Raw genomic sequence first — 17,740 nt, 5'->3', positions numbered from 1 at the left:
AAAAACTTATAATATTCTAACAAAAAAACCTTCTAAGCCATCTGGCCCCTACTATTAAACCCAAGTGTTTACTCGTGAACAGTCAGAGCAGAAGTGCGCAATGGGCACTCATTTTGAGTTACCTAAACTATAGTTGTCAAAATCTCCGCTTGGCGTCGCTGTTTAACCCTGGAATATCACACCTATTTTTTTTGACATACACCTCACATATGGGTACCAGATACCCATTGATTTTTTGTGAAGAAATAAATAAAAAAGTAAATATTTTATGATTTCCAGGGACTATCTAGTCACTATTGAATACACATGAATCATTAAATCAATCATTTTATTTTCTCTCTCTTAATTGTAGTAATACAAAAGAAAAAAATATTAAAAATGTTTAAAAATATTTAACAAACATTTTCTAAAAAACCAGAAACCTAATTCAAAATATTTTACCTTAATATAACAACAAAATGGTCTTTCTAACTAAAATCTAACACCTTTTGATTAAAGATATCATAGTCATTCTTAGCCAGGTATTTCATTTTCACTCATTTTGGTGACTGCATTCACAACAAAGTTTCGCTCTATGCTCCATGCAGTATGCTTTATGGCAAGCCGAGCATGCATGCTTCGTTTTTCTATCTTTTCCTTTGCAGAGATAACACCTAGTTTGCTTCACTAAACTTGTGGGATGTTGTGTTGGAAGGTCTTCAATTTGGAGAATGCCACAAATTGATTGCCTGAGTGATTTCGGTAAAGAAGGTATTTGAAGTCTCTCTCGCATTAGTGGTTCAATTAAAGCCATTCCCAAAGACTTCAGAAAAGATTTTCTATTATTAGATGCAGTTTCTTTCCAATGGGTATTTGCGAGAGAAAATAGCACCATTGCATCAAGCATGTTAAAAAAAATTCTTAGTGGCCATCGTCTGCATTTTCGTGATGTAGTATAAGAATGGCATAATTGGTCGAACGTATCTGTACCTCCTTTTGATTCATTATAGGTGTGTATAAGGTTTGGTTTTCCTGTATCAGCATTTAATGAATTAGTAGGATGTAATGTTGACAGCAAGAGAACAACTTTTTTGGGCTTTGGAGTGTATGAGATGATAGTTTTATTTTCGTCGAATGCAAATAATGATGTACCTACTTCTTTTTTACTGAGAAAAGACGGTGGAATTTCTCGTTTATTTTTTCTTAGTGTACCCAAGATAGTTAGTTTGAATTGTCTCATCATTTGATCAGCAAGAGGTATTGAAGCAAACCAATTATCTACTGTTACATTTCTGTTGGTTCCATGTATTGGTTCCGACAATTTCCGAACTGGTAAAAAGCTGGTACTGACTCCTTATCCCGTGTTTGGACTTTTCCAATATATGGAATAGCGTTAACCATATAAAATGTTTTAGAGTCATTCATCATCATTATCTTTATTCCATATTTGTCGGACTTACTACTCATATAGATTTTAAATGGGCATTTCCCCCTGAATCCTACGAGCTGTTCATCGATAGTACAATGCTGAAAAGGGGTGTAGTATGATGTACAGTTGCTTATAAAGATTTCCCATAATTCGCGTATGGGTGCAAATTTATCCGCTGCTTTTCTTGTTGCTCTTGTATTTTTATCATCAAACCTTAGGCATACAGCTAGAAATGCAAACCTCTGCTGCGACATCGTAGCACGAAATATTCCATTTCCAAATTGTAGGGACCAAAGTTCATCAACACTAGAGTTAGAAATACGTAATGCACCAGATATGAACAATAACCCAATGAAGGCTTTAACTTCTATTTTATTTGTCAATTTGGTGTAACTTTGCGCTGTGATACTTTCACGTTTGCGAATGATTTCTTCATTTGTAAAAAGAACGATAATATCTAACATTTCTTCATTAAATAGTAAGTTCCAGGCTTCTTCAGGAGACTGAAGTATCCTGGCATTTCCTTTGCCGCCCGGTAAACGTATAACAAGATTTGCGGCTGTTGTACGACCACGCCTTGAGGGCTGTTCTGTAGACCAACGATGCCCGTTTTTTCCAAGTAAACTTGCAACATTTCTCACTGGTTCATGATCTGTTTCACTATCACTTTGTTCACTTTCATCAGTGTCGGTATTGGAGTTTTGTTCTTCGACATAATCCTCCTCAGATTCAGAATCGGTACCAAAGATATTTTCACCATCATCCTCGTTGTTTTCATTAGCAAATAAATGTTCAGCTTCCCTTTCCAGTTCAGCTTGGGTCAACGGACGACGTTTTTCCCAGTTTTCTTTCCAGCCACATGAAGCCATTTCACTAAAAAGTAATTATAAGAAAAATTAATAAATTATCGGAAACCTCACACATGGGTGCTACATACCCTAGCGCTTACTCAATAAATTCTCGTGATCGGAAATGTCGCTCAAATGAGACAGCAACTACAAACTTGTCCTTGGCAGACTACAGACTGAATTTACATGAAGCGGTATTAACATTGAAATGCGATTCGCGCATGCTACATTCAGTTAAGTGTCTCGATGGGTATCTCACACCCAATTTTTGTAATATACTATTTTCTTTTATTATTATCTTTTTTCTCTATCTCGATAAAGGACAACTAGAAAATCTTTGAATCCATCGAACACAGGTAATATAAGGAGTCTTATTTTACATTTGATAACAATTAAATTATAATTTTTTTATTGGCTCAATAAATTAAAATCAAAGTCAAAATAAACAATCATAACAATATGTATAAAATTATTTCTGTCTTATATTGAAATTTATTATTAGATAACATTCTATGTCTTATAGTCAAATGCCATGCTTTTTGTTTATTGATAACCTTTAACAGATTGCAAAATATATAGGTATCTATATAAAAAATTAATATGAATGTTTTGTTTCAGGTAAGATTAGGGGGCGTGATTGTTTAGGAAATGTGCCTTTCGTAAGTATTCATTCTACTTACTTATATAATTAATATTTATACTTTATTATAAATATTCACAAAATTTGTTAGCAAACCTCTAATACCTATTTCGGTGTAAATTCATATTTCTTCAGCCAGTATTTCAACACGTATATATGTTTTTGTAATGGGTAACACAACATTTTGTTAGTAATTAATAACTTAAAATTTTTGTATGAAGTATGAGGTTCCAGGGTTAATACCAACTTAAAATTCAAAAATTAAGAGAATTATTAAGAGTTAAGTAAGAGTAAGTATTAAGAGGATTAAAAACTTAAAATAAATAATATTATTTCTTTTACCTTTTGAAATGGACTCACACAAGCAACACATTCATGATTAGGATTTAAAAGATTTATTTAAAATAATTAAAGAGTTATTGAAGTGACGGACTCGTTACACAGTCTTCTAGAGAGTTTGGCATCTTGAACCAGTTTCTTTAAACCTTAGATGAAGCTGCCTTAAATAAGTCGTAGATATAATAAGTCCACTTAGAAAAATTGATGATAAAACACTATGGGACAGAGCTAGAAGCACAAATATACGACGTAGATGCAAGGTGGACAATATCAAGGACTGGGTAAGAAATAGAAGAGCAGAATGGGATTATCAATAAACTGAATCATAACAAATAGAGTAGTGAAGACTGCAAGAAACGGTTCCCCAGTAAGAAGACAATCAGTAGGAAGACCACGAAAACGATGGAACGAGAACTTACTGGAGGCACATTGAAAACTGACAGAGGCACGTCTATATAAAAAGAAGAACAAAAAGAGGAACATCATTAAAACAAAGCAGTAACTGGTGTGTCTGCTCTTTAGTACTGCCTTTAAAAAGTTGTTTGTTTTTTTTATGATTCTAAAATTAGATTGAAGTCAAAAACTGTAAAAAGATTTCACACACTAGTTTACGTTACTTGCGATATTTTTTTAAAATCGCTATTATTTTCTAAAAGGTTTTGTTTTCTTCAGTAATATATAATTAAATTTATTAATTTTTCATCTACCAGATAAATGGTGAAATAAAGATGAGTCACAATTATCATTTCACCTCAGAGTATGTTGAGTATTAAGTTAATATTCTTAATTCCCCGGTAGTTTGTTTTTGTCTATGAGTATTGTTCTGAAGCTATTTTTTATTGTATTTTGAGAACGATTTCCGAAGTGGAAATTGAAACGTCAATAAAGGTATTTTAATCTTTAATTGTGGCTTATTCCCAGTTAAATAGTAATTGTCTATGAGTATTTTGAATACTTTATTAATCGTTACCAACAGCATATATGATTCTCCCATGAAAATGTATACAAACATAAAATTATCCCACAAAGAAGTTTTTTACAAGAAACTCAAAGGCAACAAAAGTTGAGTATAACTTAAATATTATTATAATAAACAAATTGTATTTAACTGGATTTTATTTTGTCTATTTTGTTACTTAGATAACTGGCTAAAATTGTTTTTAAATACAAAAGAACAGTTACAGTTAATACTAAAAACACAAAGACTATAAAAAGCAGAAATAATATAACATCTAGTGAGGACTGTACGAAAAGAGACAAATTTCTTGACTCTGGATCCAAGTGATGCGTGCCATTATGTCTCATTGCGTATTCTATCCAAAAAAGGGAGCGCTCAAGAGGTGTTTCTTTTTGGTCTCTAACTATTCTTGATAACTTTTGTATGTTTTTACGGTACCTAAAATATTACATAAGAAAATACTATGCGAGTCAATAGTTCTAAATATGTTAAGAAATAATTAAAAAAATTTATATATAATATACGGAATGTATGCAAAAACTTAGAAAAGGTAGCAATTTGGTTGTAAAGAAGTAGAAATAGGTTCTGTACTAGCACTATATTTAGAAAATATTGCTATACTTGTAAATTCACACTAGTAGAACTATTCCGATATAAACAATATCACAAATGAAAATGTCTACCTAGGTATAACTTTATTAAACTTGTTATCCAAAAATTTATTAAATTAAGATGTATGGTTCAGAAAATAGTTTACAATTGTGGATGCGTTGGCTATGAAATAACAGTAAATTAATTTCGTATCGTCAATGACTTACAATAAGTTTCTTATAGTTATCTTATTATCGGTCAAAAAACATAAATATATATTGTTAGGGTTGCTTCAGGTTCAGCCGCTGCATATGAGAGATGTACCTTTTTCTTCTTCATTGGGGTGTTGGATTTTTTTTATTAATGATTTTGTATTTGTCTTATAGTGTGGGATGGCTGAGATATGTTTGTAAGTACCTAAGTCTTTTTGTAACCCGTAGTATATTCATGCGTGAATAAACATTTGTATCTGCTTTAGATAGCCAGGACTTGGAGTTAATTTCGTTAAAAATCTTTTCCAAGTATGTGTTTTGATTTTCAAGAAAAATGCTCCTGTTGTTATTGTGTTTATTAGAGACAACGGTTGTATTTATTTTGGTATCTGGGATTCGTTCGTTCTTGTTCTTGTTCTTGTTACGTATTTTTAACGTTCTTATTTTTGTTCTTTTTTTGCTTTTCTTTGCACTATTTGTCTATTTGAAAATGTTTTCTGTAGTTGCTTAGTCGACTACGTCTAAAACATGATACAGGCCTGCGGTAATTTCGTCATTGAATATTTTTCTTGCAGGTATAGTGCAATTGACACTTTTCTGTAAAATTGATTATTTTAACCTTCGTCAATAGGAGCGTAGATAGGTTGTTAACAATTGCATTGTTTGAAAATGTGTGGTTAGTGCCTCTTTTCTTTACGCGATTATGGCATTGTTTGATAAATTTTGTGATTTTATATCGTAATTAGTTTCGTGGCACCAGAATTTTTAATATGTGTTACTTCATGAAAAAACATAATCCTGATTGCTGATGGTAAGCAGCATATTGTAGACTTCTTGTTTAAATATTCTTAAAGACCAGCATTATATTCGGTTCTGCCCTATAATTACTGCAGCATTTACAGTGTTGAGGATTTTCCGTATTTTTTTGGTGTTGGTATGATTGGAAAGTCGTGTGAACCTTAAAAAGAGCTGATTTCGATACATTTCGGTACCTCAAAAGTATTTTGCTCGCACATAAGTTCTCTCTTTTCTGATTTTAGTTTTTTGGAAACCTGGTATTTTTTAGAGTGCTAGCTCACTGTTAAAGTGTGAAATATTAAAGATGCTGGTTACGCACACAAAAAAAAAAGAAGAAAGTTTATTATATTTTTGGGTGTTTACAGTTTCGCTAAATCCATTATCGATGCATTAAGCTCTTAAACAAAAGTATATTCATAAGTACATTATTTTCTTCGGTGCCATACACCAAGTAGTTTTTAATTCTCTATTTATCGGTCTGATACGTATAAATCTTAAAAAAAAAGTAAAGAATATATTCAAATAATCAATATCCAGAACCAAAAGTATACTAAAACGTGCATACATACGGGCACACTCACACACACACATGTTCGGAAAAATTTTCGTGATCAGGTAAATGAAAATTACCAAGTTCTCAATGTTTTACAGATATAGACTGTTTATTAATACTGTTGTGGATTTGTAGGTTTGTGTGTCCTATGTATGTTCATGGGCAACTGTAACAATGTATTTCGTAGACACCATGGTTTTTATTAGGGATTTGGTCTTTTACGAATCTGACGAGATTGGACATCTTGGAATGAGTAGTAAATATGGTTTTGCTGTTTAGAGGATTTAGAGTTCTACTAATCTTGTTAGTGACACCTTTAATAAAAGATAGAAAAATTTTGGGTTGATAAAGTTCCTTTTTTGGATTGAATGAAGTTTAGATATTTTTGATTGATTTTGATTTTATGGTAGTCGCTTTGTAATAGTGATTGCCTTGTTGACAATCACATATCATCCGAAATCAATCAATATATATATATATATATATATATATATATATATATATTTATATATATATATATATATATATATATATATATATATATATATATATATATATATATATACAGGGTGTTTGGTAGGTCGATGGAAATTTTTTAAGGGATAATAGGGGACGCCATTTGCAAAATTTTTTGCTAATAATACATGGCTCAAACTGTTAAGGTTTTCGAAATAAAGTTAAATTTGTCAATATTCGAAAATGAGGCTGCTCGTCTATTTTATTTTTAAAAATAATTATCTAAGCGAGATACTTCCCTGACGTACAAAATGCCTTAGGTATTACTGGCTCAGATTGTAAAAACTCTTCGTTGAATCTTAATGCATTGTTAGAATAACCCTCATTAATGACACGGGTAAGAAAGGTAAAACACAGCAGCGATACATCATGTTTTTTCCAACATTTATTATGCCTTATTAAATATGTATATAAACTTCAGAAAAGTCATTGTTGTTCAAAATGAGAACCACCATTCCTAATTCACACTCTTGCCCTGCGTCGTATTTCTGATGTGGTTACTTTTAACCTCAGTTCTGCCCTTATAGCTGCTTCGTTAATCCTTTGCATTAAATGAGCTCTAGTTCGGATTGGAACTTGATAAACAAGTTCTTTGAATCTGCCCCAGATGTGGTAGTCACACGGTGTTAAATCGGGCGATCTAGCAGACCACAAAATCGGTCCAATTCGTCCGATCCACCTATTGGGATAGTGATTGTTGAACAAAGCCGTAACAGCACGTGCACAATGTGCAGGGCATCCATCATGTTGGTACACCATTCTTCGTCTGAGGGCGAGGGGTAAATCTTCTAAGAGTGGTGGTAATTTATTCTCTAGAAAGTCTAAGTACACTTGACTATTTAACCTGCCTGGCAAAAAGTAAGGTCCTATTAACTCTCGTCCGATAACTACTACCCAAACGTTGACACTAAATTTTTGCTGAAAAGATGTTTCTTTCGGTAGATGGGGATTGTCATGTATACAGTAATGCAAGTTGTGAAAATTTGTTATTCCTTCTCTATCAAAACTGGATTCATCAGTCCCTAAAATATTTTTAAGAAAATTACCATCGTTGATGTCTGCATCTAACAAAAAGCGGCAAAAATTTACCCTTCTAATTGGATCACCGTCTTATAGACCTTGTACTGGCGTGTAATAATAAGAGTAGCGTCCATCGTTGTTCACTACCGACCAGACCTTCCATTGCGAGATATTTAACTGTCGAGCAACCTTTCTGACGCTTGTGGTAGGATCATTCGTAACAGCTTGCAAAATTTGGGCGTCTACACCAGGACCGTAACGTCCAGGATTAATACCGAAAACATGATTCTTAACACTACCAGTTTCACTTATTTGTCGATATGTGTTAATAAAGACACTTACATAGGGGAAGTCAGTCGCCGGTTATTGTAACGGCGCTGATATTCTCGACGTGCTGCAGATGCATTTCCATCACTTCAGCCATAGAGAAACAGAATGTCTGCGTACTCTGCATTCGAAAACGAAGCCATCACAACTAATCCATAAATCACGTTATGCAGATACACAGTCTGGTTGTTTACTCAAACAAAGTTCAAAATCGTAATGCAAAAAAAACTCACATGAAACTCCAAACACAATTCGGATGTCAAAACATAAAACGTACCTTTCATACGCATACAATAATTATGTTTATAAACCAAAATAAACCACTTTATCATAGCAGGTAGATTGTTTGTTAGCATAGCAGGTAGATTGTTTTTTGTTTGTTGTGCGTTCGGAGAATGACGATAGCTGATGGAAATTTTATGCGAAAAGTCAGTGTTGTAGGTTTACATTTTTATTCCATTCGAAAAACAGGAAGGTAATACGTCTAGATCATTTTTAAACGTGAAATAGACGGTTGTCGAATATTGGCAAATTTAACTTTATTTCGGAAACCTTAACAGTTTGAGCGATACATTATAAGCAAAAAAGTTTGCAAATGGTGTCCCCTATTAATCCTTAAAAAATTTTCACCTGCCTACCAAATACCCTGTAAATGAGTGTATATATATTTAATACTAATCTCCTATAGACAAATAATTGGCCTAAGCGGCTCTCATTAAGTATTTCTGCCTTATTTTGTCCCTATCTCTCACAAGAAGTTAAAACATCCCAATAGGATCTTATTTTTCTATTAATTGCTGCTACCCTTAGGCTATTTTATATATGTTCTTAATTTTTTTCTTTTTTTACTACACTTAACTATTTCAACATTATTATTTAACCATTAAAACATATTATCTTATTTGTAGTAGTAATTTCTGTTTGTATTAGAGTCTTTAAATAAAAATTTGAGATACTCAAAATGTTTTTGTCCTACTGAGATTTAAATCCCTAAGCATCAAATACATAAAACAATATATTGATTATTCGATTTAAAATATACTTTAAACTAAAAAATATAACAGTATCTTACTCTGGATTATGAAGCACTTCATAAATAGCGTCAAGAAAACTATCCTCAGTGATTGTTTTAAAATCTATTACAGTTGCCCATTTTTGCACCCTCATTTGTTCAGCTAGTAGATGTTGGTCTACTATAAATGGCACAGCTACTATAGGAACTCCACGATAAACTGCTTCAGTTGTACTAAGAGCACCGCAGTGGCTAATAAATAGTTTTGTTTTTGAATGCGCTGAAATGAATGTAATTTTGGTATCAACAATAATGTCATATTTACTTTAGTGTATATTTGTAATACCCTGTATATAAGTATATTACCCTATTGAATTTGATCATTTTGTTTTTTCAAGGTTTTTCGGAATGCATGATTTATTTAAAATATAATATATAAGATTTATATCAAATACATATGTACTCAGAGTAGAACCGAAATAATGGGCTAAAAAGCACATGGGGGAGAAGTTGGAATATCCATATAAATAGACTTCCGTTATCACATTTTATGTTGAATATTTTTGTCGAAAATTTAAGTAAAGCCTTGTTGAATTTAAGTGTCTTAGATTTCATTAGCAAAATCTCGGCAAACCTCAAATTGCTACGCGAATCGTAAGATGTCGATAATTATGTCTACAGTACACGAACAGTATATACCGAAAAAGATGACTATCATAAAGTTGAAAGTAAACTCATAAACATACCTCGAAACATTGAACATAGTATCAGTTTTATCATGGATGATCTCTATCCATATGATCCACGTCTTTGTCATTTGCTTTATTACTTATTTTTATTTTTGGCAAGACCATGTCAATAATGTCTTAAATCTAATCAATATCAAGCTTTAAGTAATTACCATTTAGTCTTCCGCTTAGCTTATCCTTACTTAAGTATATCTTCACTACCTGGCAGCTTTTCAAAAAAACTTTGATTTATCGCAAACAAGTTTATCACTGACACCGTTTACTCAAAATACCACCTACCTTAACATTTTTATACACTGAATGTCGTTAAAATTACATTAATGGTTTTTTATTTATTAGTTTCCTGTTAGAGCGCTCTCAAAAAATTTATACCATAATATAATATAGATAAGTGCTATTAACGCATTTAGTTACTAGCTGATCTAAAGCTTGAACTACAGTCGTTATGTTTGGTGAAAAAACTTATGAAATAATGTTGTTTGGTGAAATAATTTAGACATCAGTCAGTTTCTGCGAAAGACAGGATCTGCATACAGCCGATCAAGAACACCGCCATTCTAGGCGGATTTTTTTATTTAAAAAAGCATTTAACATTGGAAAAAGATTTTTAAGTTATTCATTTCATTATCAATCAGCCAATCGCGTCCCTTGTTGGACATAGGCCTCCCCCAGTTCTCTATACTCTCCCTCAGTGTTCTCTACACTGGGCCGCTTATAGCCAGTTTCCCACTACACGTTTTATATCATCGGTCCATCTAGTCGATAGTCGTCCTCGGCTTCTTTTATAGTTTATGGGCATCTATTCCATAATACGTCTTGTCCACCGTCCATCTTGTGTTCTAGCTAAGTGCCCTGCCCAGATCCACTTAAACGTTGTGGTTCTTTCGATGTTATTCATTTGGTAAATAAATAACTGGATAGTTATATTATTGCTGAAGTTTAGTTAGACAAAACATAATGGTCACTGTTTTTTTTTTTTCATTTTATGTCTTTTAACCCATTTATTATTTTAAGACCCAAGTTAGTTCTTAACTACACTTAATTAATGTATATCCAGTCTGATATACATTAAAAACTTATTACTTTTTGCTGTCTTATAAAAACTCTTTGATTTCAGTTTTATTGACATACAATGCATCAATATTGGAGAATAACTTTTCCATAGACTTATAGTTTACTCACGCTATACTCTTTTTACATTACTCCAGCCTACCAGAGCTACCCTTATCCCACAAGAGCACTACCCGTCAGCCCATAAAGTATCTTGGCATTTTCCTGAATAATCAATTTTATGATCACTAATTATTTATCTCTCTTTTGCGTGAAATGGCTTCGCCAATTTTTGGTTTTATCATGTTTTTAAAGTTTTTGTCACTTGTTTGTATTATCTACTTTTTATTTTATAATCACAACTACAGTTTTTTATTTTGGTGACATCACAAAAATTGCCCCCCTATCAAAACAAATCAAGGTTATTTAGCGACCGACACTATCAATGCGTGCGCTAGGCGCTAGGCTATCCAAAATAATTCTTCAACAATGCAAAACACAGTTGCAAGCACAGACAAAATAAATCAAGGACGTAGACCTGCACGTTTTGATGTCAGGTGAAAACCCGCAGGTATCCTTCTAGTTTAGCGGTGTTCTAGGTCAACGAATTTCTGTTAAGCTTTCATTATTTTTTTTTTGTATAGGAAAAATTCCGCAGATATCGCTCCTGTTAAGCGGTATTCCTATTAAAAGAGGCTAAAAAAATTATTTTAATAGTGGTTTCTAAAAGAAAAATTCATTAAAAATGTGTGTGTTTTATGGAATATTTTTTTATTCTCAAAGAACGTATTGAAGAAAATAAAAATAAAGTATACATCACTGTACACTTTATTTTGATACGTCATTGTAGCAACACACATAACAAGCAAATTGTACTAAATTCTAGATTATTATAAATATACAACATATTGCAAACTCAAGTTGATCTTTAAATTGGAAGATCAACTTGCATAACTATATTTAAACAGGTGTATCATAACATAAATCCATAATCATATAGCGCCAATATCTCAAAATAGATCACATACTCATGGAATTATTAAACATGGTGATAATACAATTTCAATAGAAATACGCTCAATATTATGCAACACCATCATAAGACCCGTGGTGCTATATGGATGTGAAACGTCGTGCATTACTCTAAGAGATTAAAAACATCTTATTGCCTTTAAAAATAAAATTCCAAATTCTGAGATCCATCTTAGGCCCGTGTCAGGACCAGCAGCGCCAGTGGAGAATTTACAAGACCAGGAAAACTCGTATTGAAAAAGCCAGAAACTCTTTTTACGTTCTTATGTTAACGTAAACGCTGGCTAGTCAATCTTGGGAAGAAGACTGGTTCAACGTCAACTGATATATTTCGAGCTGCTGCGAATATAATAAGATGGGTAAATGTGGTTGTCAACAGCATTAGAAAATAGGCATCTTTAGGAGAAGAAAATACGAATACTCACTAGATAGCCTTTGCTAACAAGTATTGTTAGATACCTTAAATTAGCCTGGATAGGTCATAATATACCAAGAAGTAATGATAGTACGAAGAGCAGTAGCCATGTAAAGAAAGACTTAAAAGAGATAAATGTTAATACACCTCTCATAATAATAGCAACACCTCTTATTATTCTAGTGCCTACTCCACTAATGAAGGTCGGCTATAACCATTTCAAATTCATCTCTATCAGCTGCTTCTCTTAAAAGCGTCTGTGTGTTCAATCCAGTCCAGTCGCGAATGTTTTTCAGCCAGGATATTTGTCATCTACCAAGACCCCTTTTTCCTTCTATTTTACATTTCATGAGCTGTAACAACCCATACTTCTCATTTCTAAGTATGTGCCACAAATATGCTGTCTTTTTTTTAATGGTGGTCAAAAGTTCTCTGTATCTTCCTATTCTGTACAAAACTATTTCGTTTATAATATGATCGGTCCAGGGTATTTTCAAAATTCTTCTAAAAGCCACATCTTAAAAGTTTTCAGCTTTCGCATTAAGTCAACATTAACAGTTCGAGCTTCGGCAATAAAAAGAAGAATGGAGTGGATATAACTTTTTACCATCCGATATCGGATTTGCAGATTGAGTCTTTGGTTACTCAGAAATTTTCTAATTGTGAAAAAGGCTGCTTTTGATTGCTTTATTCTTTATCAAATTTCTGATTTTGGGTTTAGATCTTCAGTAATCCAGACTCCTAGGTACTTCATTTTGTCCACAGGAAAAAAAAAACAGCAACACAGGAAAAAAATGTAGAGGCTTTATGAAAAAGGTCAAAACTTTTGTTGTTTGGTTGTCGAAAGAAAGTAAAATAATGCAAATACAAATATATCCCATAATAATCCAACACAAGCTACTAAAAATTTCAAAATCATCTTCGCCTACTGCAAAATTTGTTTAAAGAAATTACTGTTCAGTCATTTCTAAGTTAACATAAATACCATCAACCTTGTTAAAACCTAAATGAAGTACCCAGGTTTTGTTTATACCAAATTTATCTTAAATTTGTACAAAATATGTAGAGAAGCGACAAAGTGAAAGTTCGTTTAATTAATAAGCGATACTACCTACTGTTAAGTGATAAAGTATAAAGTGCTCTTAATACTGCGCATTTAAAAAAATCAGAAAAGGAGATTAAAGCGAAATTTATCTTATGTATGCCTTGCTTTAAAAATGTGATTTATTACATCTAAATTTCTCACTCAATACAAGCAAATCAGTAATAAATATGCAATACTAATCATGTTTTATCTACATTAATAGGTTTATATATTACACTGTTGGTGGTATTCATGTTATAACAATTATCAGAATCTTAAAGACAAAAAGAATTAACGTTTAGATAATACACATGACTGGAATAGTAAGGATTTCCATCTTCATATAATGCTCTTTAAGCTTAATGATTCTATTCTATCGTAACATAATTCAATTCCATTTCTGATCATACTGAACATGTTCTTAAAACCATTGTTGTCTCACCTCCCTATTTCTTTAGCTTATCGACAAGATGAGACTCAGTTTATAAGAATATAAGCCAGAATTCTTTGTAGAAGAACTGGTATAAGCGATGGATATTTTCCTATATCTGTCATCGTCTTTTGTGCAGTTGAACTGGCGTCTATAAGGAAATTTACTTTAAAGAGAAATCCTTTATGGTTTTCGGATAACACCAGTATCTTTACCTCTTTATTGTCTTTACATTGTGATTAAGCTAATCCCAATCCTTAAGTATTATGGACGCCTTGGGAAGGAAGCAAACGAAGGAGCCATACATCATAAAAACGCGGACACTGAAATAGTTTTTACACATCCTGAAGAAAAGCATGAATCAGTAGTTAAAAGAAAAAAGAAAGAAAACCTTAGGAGAGCTCGTTTAACAGACAAAGATAAATTTTTGCGAGATACAAAGAAACATCTAATGTTATCTCCTTGTTTACAAAGATACTCAATGCAATGACTTATGGGTCTCGAAAAATATTTGTATTAAAACAGTTAACAGACGCACAGTCACTTCTTCAGAAAATATAAACAAAAAAGTTTCTCGTAATTTTTTATTACGCACTTTGGGTTATACAGATGATTCTGTTATTACCGAATTGTGCAATGCAGTGGAACGCGCTTCTTTGGGTACAGCCATGAAAGAAAATAGCGGCAAGTACCAAAAAAAGACATTAGACCGAGATATAATTAAAGCTCACATTGAAAGCCTTCATCCAATAATTGTAAGTCATTATAGACGAGATAACGCACTGGACATAAAATAATTACCCAGAAATTTATCAATTACTTTAATGTGTTTAAACTTTTTATAAAAATATCCTGGCTGTTGTCCAATAAAAATGTATAGGTCTACTATTAAGAAAATGAATATTTCTTTAAAAATGCCAAAATCGGACAAATGTCTAGAGTGTGAAGTTTTCCAAAACTTAAAAAGAAAAGAAAGCAAATAAGTAAAATAAAAAGAAATACCCCCGGAACATCTAGACCATAATAAAAATCACATTGATGAAGCAAAAAAGGCTAACCAATTCTATAAATTCGATGTTATTGCAAAAGTCTCACCAGCCCCAGTAAAGTTTTTTCCAGTGGACTTACAAACAGTTAATTTGCTTCCCATAATGCCAGGGATTAAAGAATTTTTTTTGCCAGAAATTTAGTATATTTCCAAAACTATGTAGTGGAAAATATTTCAATAATCATCATCAATAATGATGATGTAGTTATAATACCGTCTGACTGAAACGAATTGGACAAAAAAGAAAGAGGTCTATATTTGAAATATCAAAAAGAAAAAAAGGTTAAATAAGCAATAAAACTAAATTATTTCAAAAATTCCTATTACCATATAATATAAATCAGCCTCATCTATATGATAATAATCTCACAAAGCTTAGAATTTCTAACCTTTGAAGAATTCTAATCAATGAGAACAAGATATTATTCCTTAATCATTTCCAATTTTAACATAATCATAGTTACCTAGTATGTCACTCTGTGGTAACCATTTTCTTATAATAACATTTTTTGGTACGTCTATAATCTCCCTATTAAATTTCCATAATACTGTTTCATTTAGTCTAGATAACGCCTTTAGAATTTCTTGCACCGTGTCTGCATTGAGATCAGCTGATCTTACGTTTGTTCCAAAACTAAACAATATAACTCCATGCTGGGATCTCGTTATAATTTGTTCAATATCCTGCAAAGAGAATAAATCGTTAAATTTGTTTAATATATTCTAAGCTGATGCAATTGTGTACGTGTTTTGGTTAACACTTATTATTTATTTATTGATAGAAAATAAAGTTCAGTTAAGCTTTAATCTTATAGAATAGAAATTTATGTTTTGTGTACGGTAAATTTTAAAATATCCGCTGATATTTTATTTTTGATGTGATTTTTAAAAGTAATAACAATTTTGCAGCAGTGGGCGAATGTTGTATAAACATTGCTTAGAATAGTATTTAGTTTTTATTTACATGTATTGCTTTTAATATTTTTATAGACCGAATTATAATATGATCTTATTAAATTTTATAATTAAATTTTATATTCAAATTACTTATCAAATATCATTTAAAAGACTACATTACGTTTTTTAAAATTTTTATTTTCAAACTCGCCAACACACATATTATATGGTCATTTGTTTTCAAGTTCAAATAAATACACGCATCTTTAATTGCCTTTTATACGCAATCTGGTAGTACGACCGAAGGTTACAGTTTTAAAACCCTAATGTCGTACCGTTGGACCATTCTCCGAGTTATTCGGAGATTCTGAATGACTTCCGACGGCCGCTCTGGAGGAGGAGCGAAGGTTTTTCGACTCCATCCTCGTGTTCGTAGAGTTTACGTGATGTAGGTTTAAACTTGGCGAGAAGTTCACCTTAGGCTCTGCGGTCAGCAAGGTGCCACCGGCAACCAGAATACTTTAACAGTTCGAGGTATATTTCGTAGGTAAATTTGTCTTACATGAATATTTGTTTAGTATTCTGGGCACAGTGGATGCCTTGAGTCTTACAGAGATGCCGGCATTTCACGCCTCGATGTGTGGCCACGATCACACTCCTTGAGAGGTACAGGAACGTCGGTAGAGTTTTGACTCTTCGACGGCCCTTCACTCCGTACCGCAAGCTCTTGAGAAATAATCTCAAGTTCCGTAAGGACTTTTATTACTATTACTATCAAATGGTTATTGGCGGCGAAGTGCTACTGTAGCCCGACTACCGATTGATGAGTAATTCCACACCCACATGGGACTTTTGTTTATTCCTCACCATCGTGTGGTATCAGTGAAACGCTGGATCAGTTTGACACGATCTGAAATAGCTTTAAGAAAACCTGTCTTTCCCTATTTAAAAGATCGTGTCTATCTGGACAGAAAACGGTCTCTCCGAGATGCTAGCCGGCTTCTGCGAGGTAATTATAAGTCTGTTGCCAGAATTTTCTTTACCTCGAGCGATCTTCCACCGGAAGGCCAATAACAATGCAGTTAATAAAATTTTTTGTGATTGACCGGACAGAATTACAATCTGTGTCGTGATTGGTCACTTCTGGCGACAGTAATTTATTAGGGCACGATGCCTTATACTTCACGTCGCTTGGCGTCACGACGCACGCCAATGCTGATTTCTACCTACAAACGGGCTGAGATGCTATTTTTTACCCTGCCACTTAGTGGCGGACATAGGCCTAAGTAACCTAGGCACGTACCTAAAGCCTGTAATTTTTGGGGCACGAAAATAAGGTTGTTATTTTTAAATTTTTATAATTAATTTTAATTTTTATAACAGAAAACGTGATATTTGTAATGATCTCTAAAACGTATCTAAATTATGCCGAATTGTGGATTAGTAAAGTTGACAATTTTGGACAAGCGTTCCTGTGCTTATGCATCCATACCCGCGAGTATCGTGTGTAAATACGATCGAGGCTCGTGCCTATCAAGCCTTTACTCTGCCCTGTTAAAAATTGAAGTCGTAACTGACAAAATTCCTATTTTAAGTTATTCGATGTTTTAGATTTGATTAATTGCTATTACCTGTAATGACTCATTAAAAATCTTGTTACAATATAGCAATATATTTTATGAGTACAAATTTAATGAGTGCATGCAATTTTCTTCAGAGTATTTGAAATCAGACTTTTAATAGGTACGACGTTTAATTATAAATAATCATAAACATAACGAAAAGTAAAAAGTCTTATCTTAATCAAAGTTAT

The 17,740-nt window shown here is 32.6% G+C and overlaps 1 protein-coding gene and 1 long non-coding RNA gene across 5 annotated transcripts in view; one reads left to right on the top strand and one right to left on the bottom strand.

Moving 5' to 3' along the window:
- LOC140440299 (uncharacterized) overlaps positions 1 to 17,740 on the top strand; it is a 605,785-nt gene that overhangs the window by 301,272 nt on the left and 286,773 nt on the right. The window lies entirely within an intron of this gene.
- LOC140432046 (UDP-glycosyltransferase UGT5-like) overlaps positions 2,649 to 17,740 on the bottom strand; it is a 53,093-nt gene continuing 38,001 nt past the window's right edge. For all 4 annotated transcript variants that reach the window (XM_072519899.1, XM_072519911.1, XM_072519905.1 and 1 more), the window contains 3 exons: positions 15,495 to 15,714; positions 9,283 to 9,502; positions 2,649 to 4,631 (listed from right to left, as the gene is read on the bottom strand). In XM_072519899.1, the coding sequence (XP_072376000.1) occupies positions 4,340 to 4,631; positions 9,283 to 9,502; positions 15,495 to 15,714 (732 nt within the window). In that variant the 3' untranslated portion in view covers positions 2,649 to 4,339. The remainder of the gene's footprint in view (positions 4,632 to 9,282; positions 9,503 to 15,494; positions 15,715 to 17,740) is intronic.

Source organism: Diabrotica undecimpunctata, chromosome 1 (assembly GCF_040954645.1).
Source record: "Diabrotica undecimpunctata isolate CICGRU chromosome 1, icDiaUnde3, whole genome shotgun sequence".
NCBI classification, from domain to species: Eukaryota; Metazoa; Arthropoda; class Insecta; order Coleoptera; family Chrysomelidae; genus Diabrotica; species Diabrotica undecimpunctata.
Note: the sequence above shows the minus strand (reverse complement) of the source record. Positions and strands in the feature narration are given on the sequence as shown.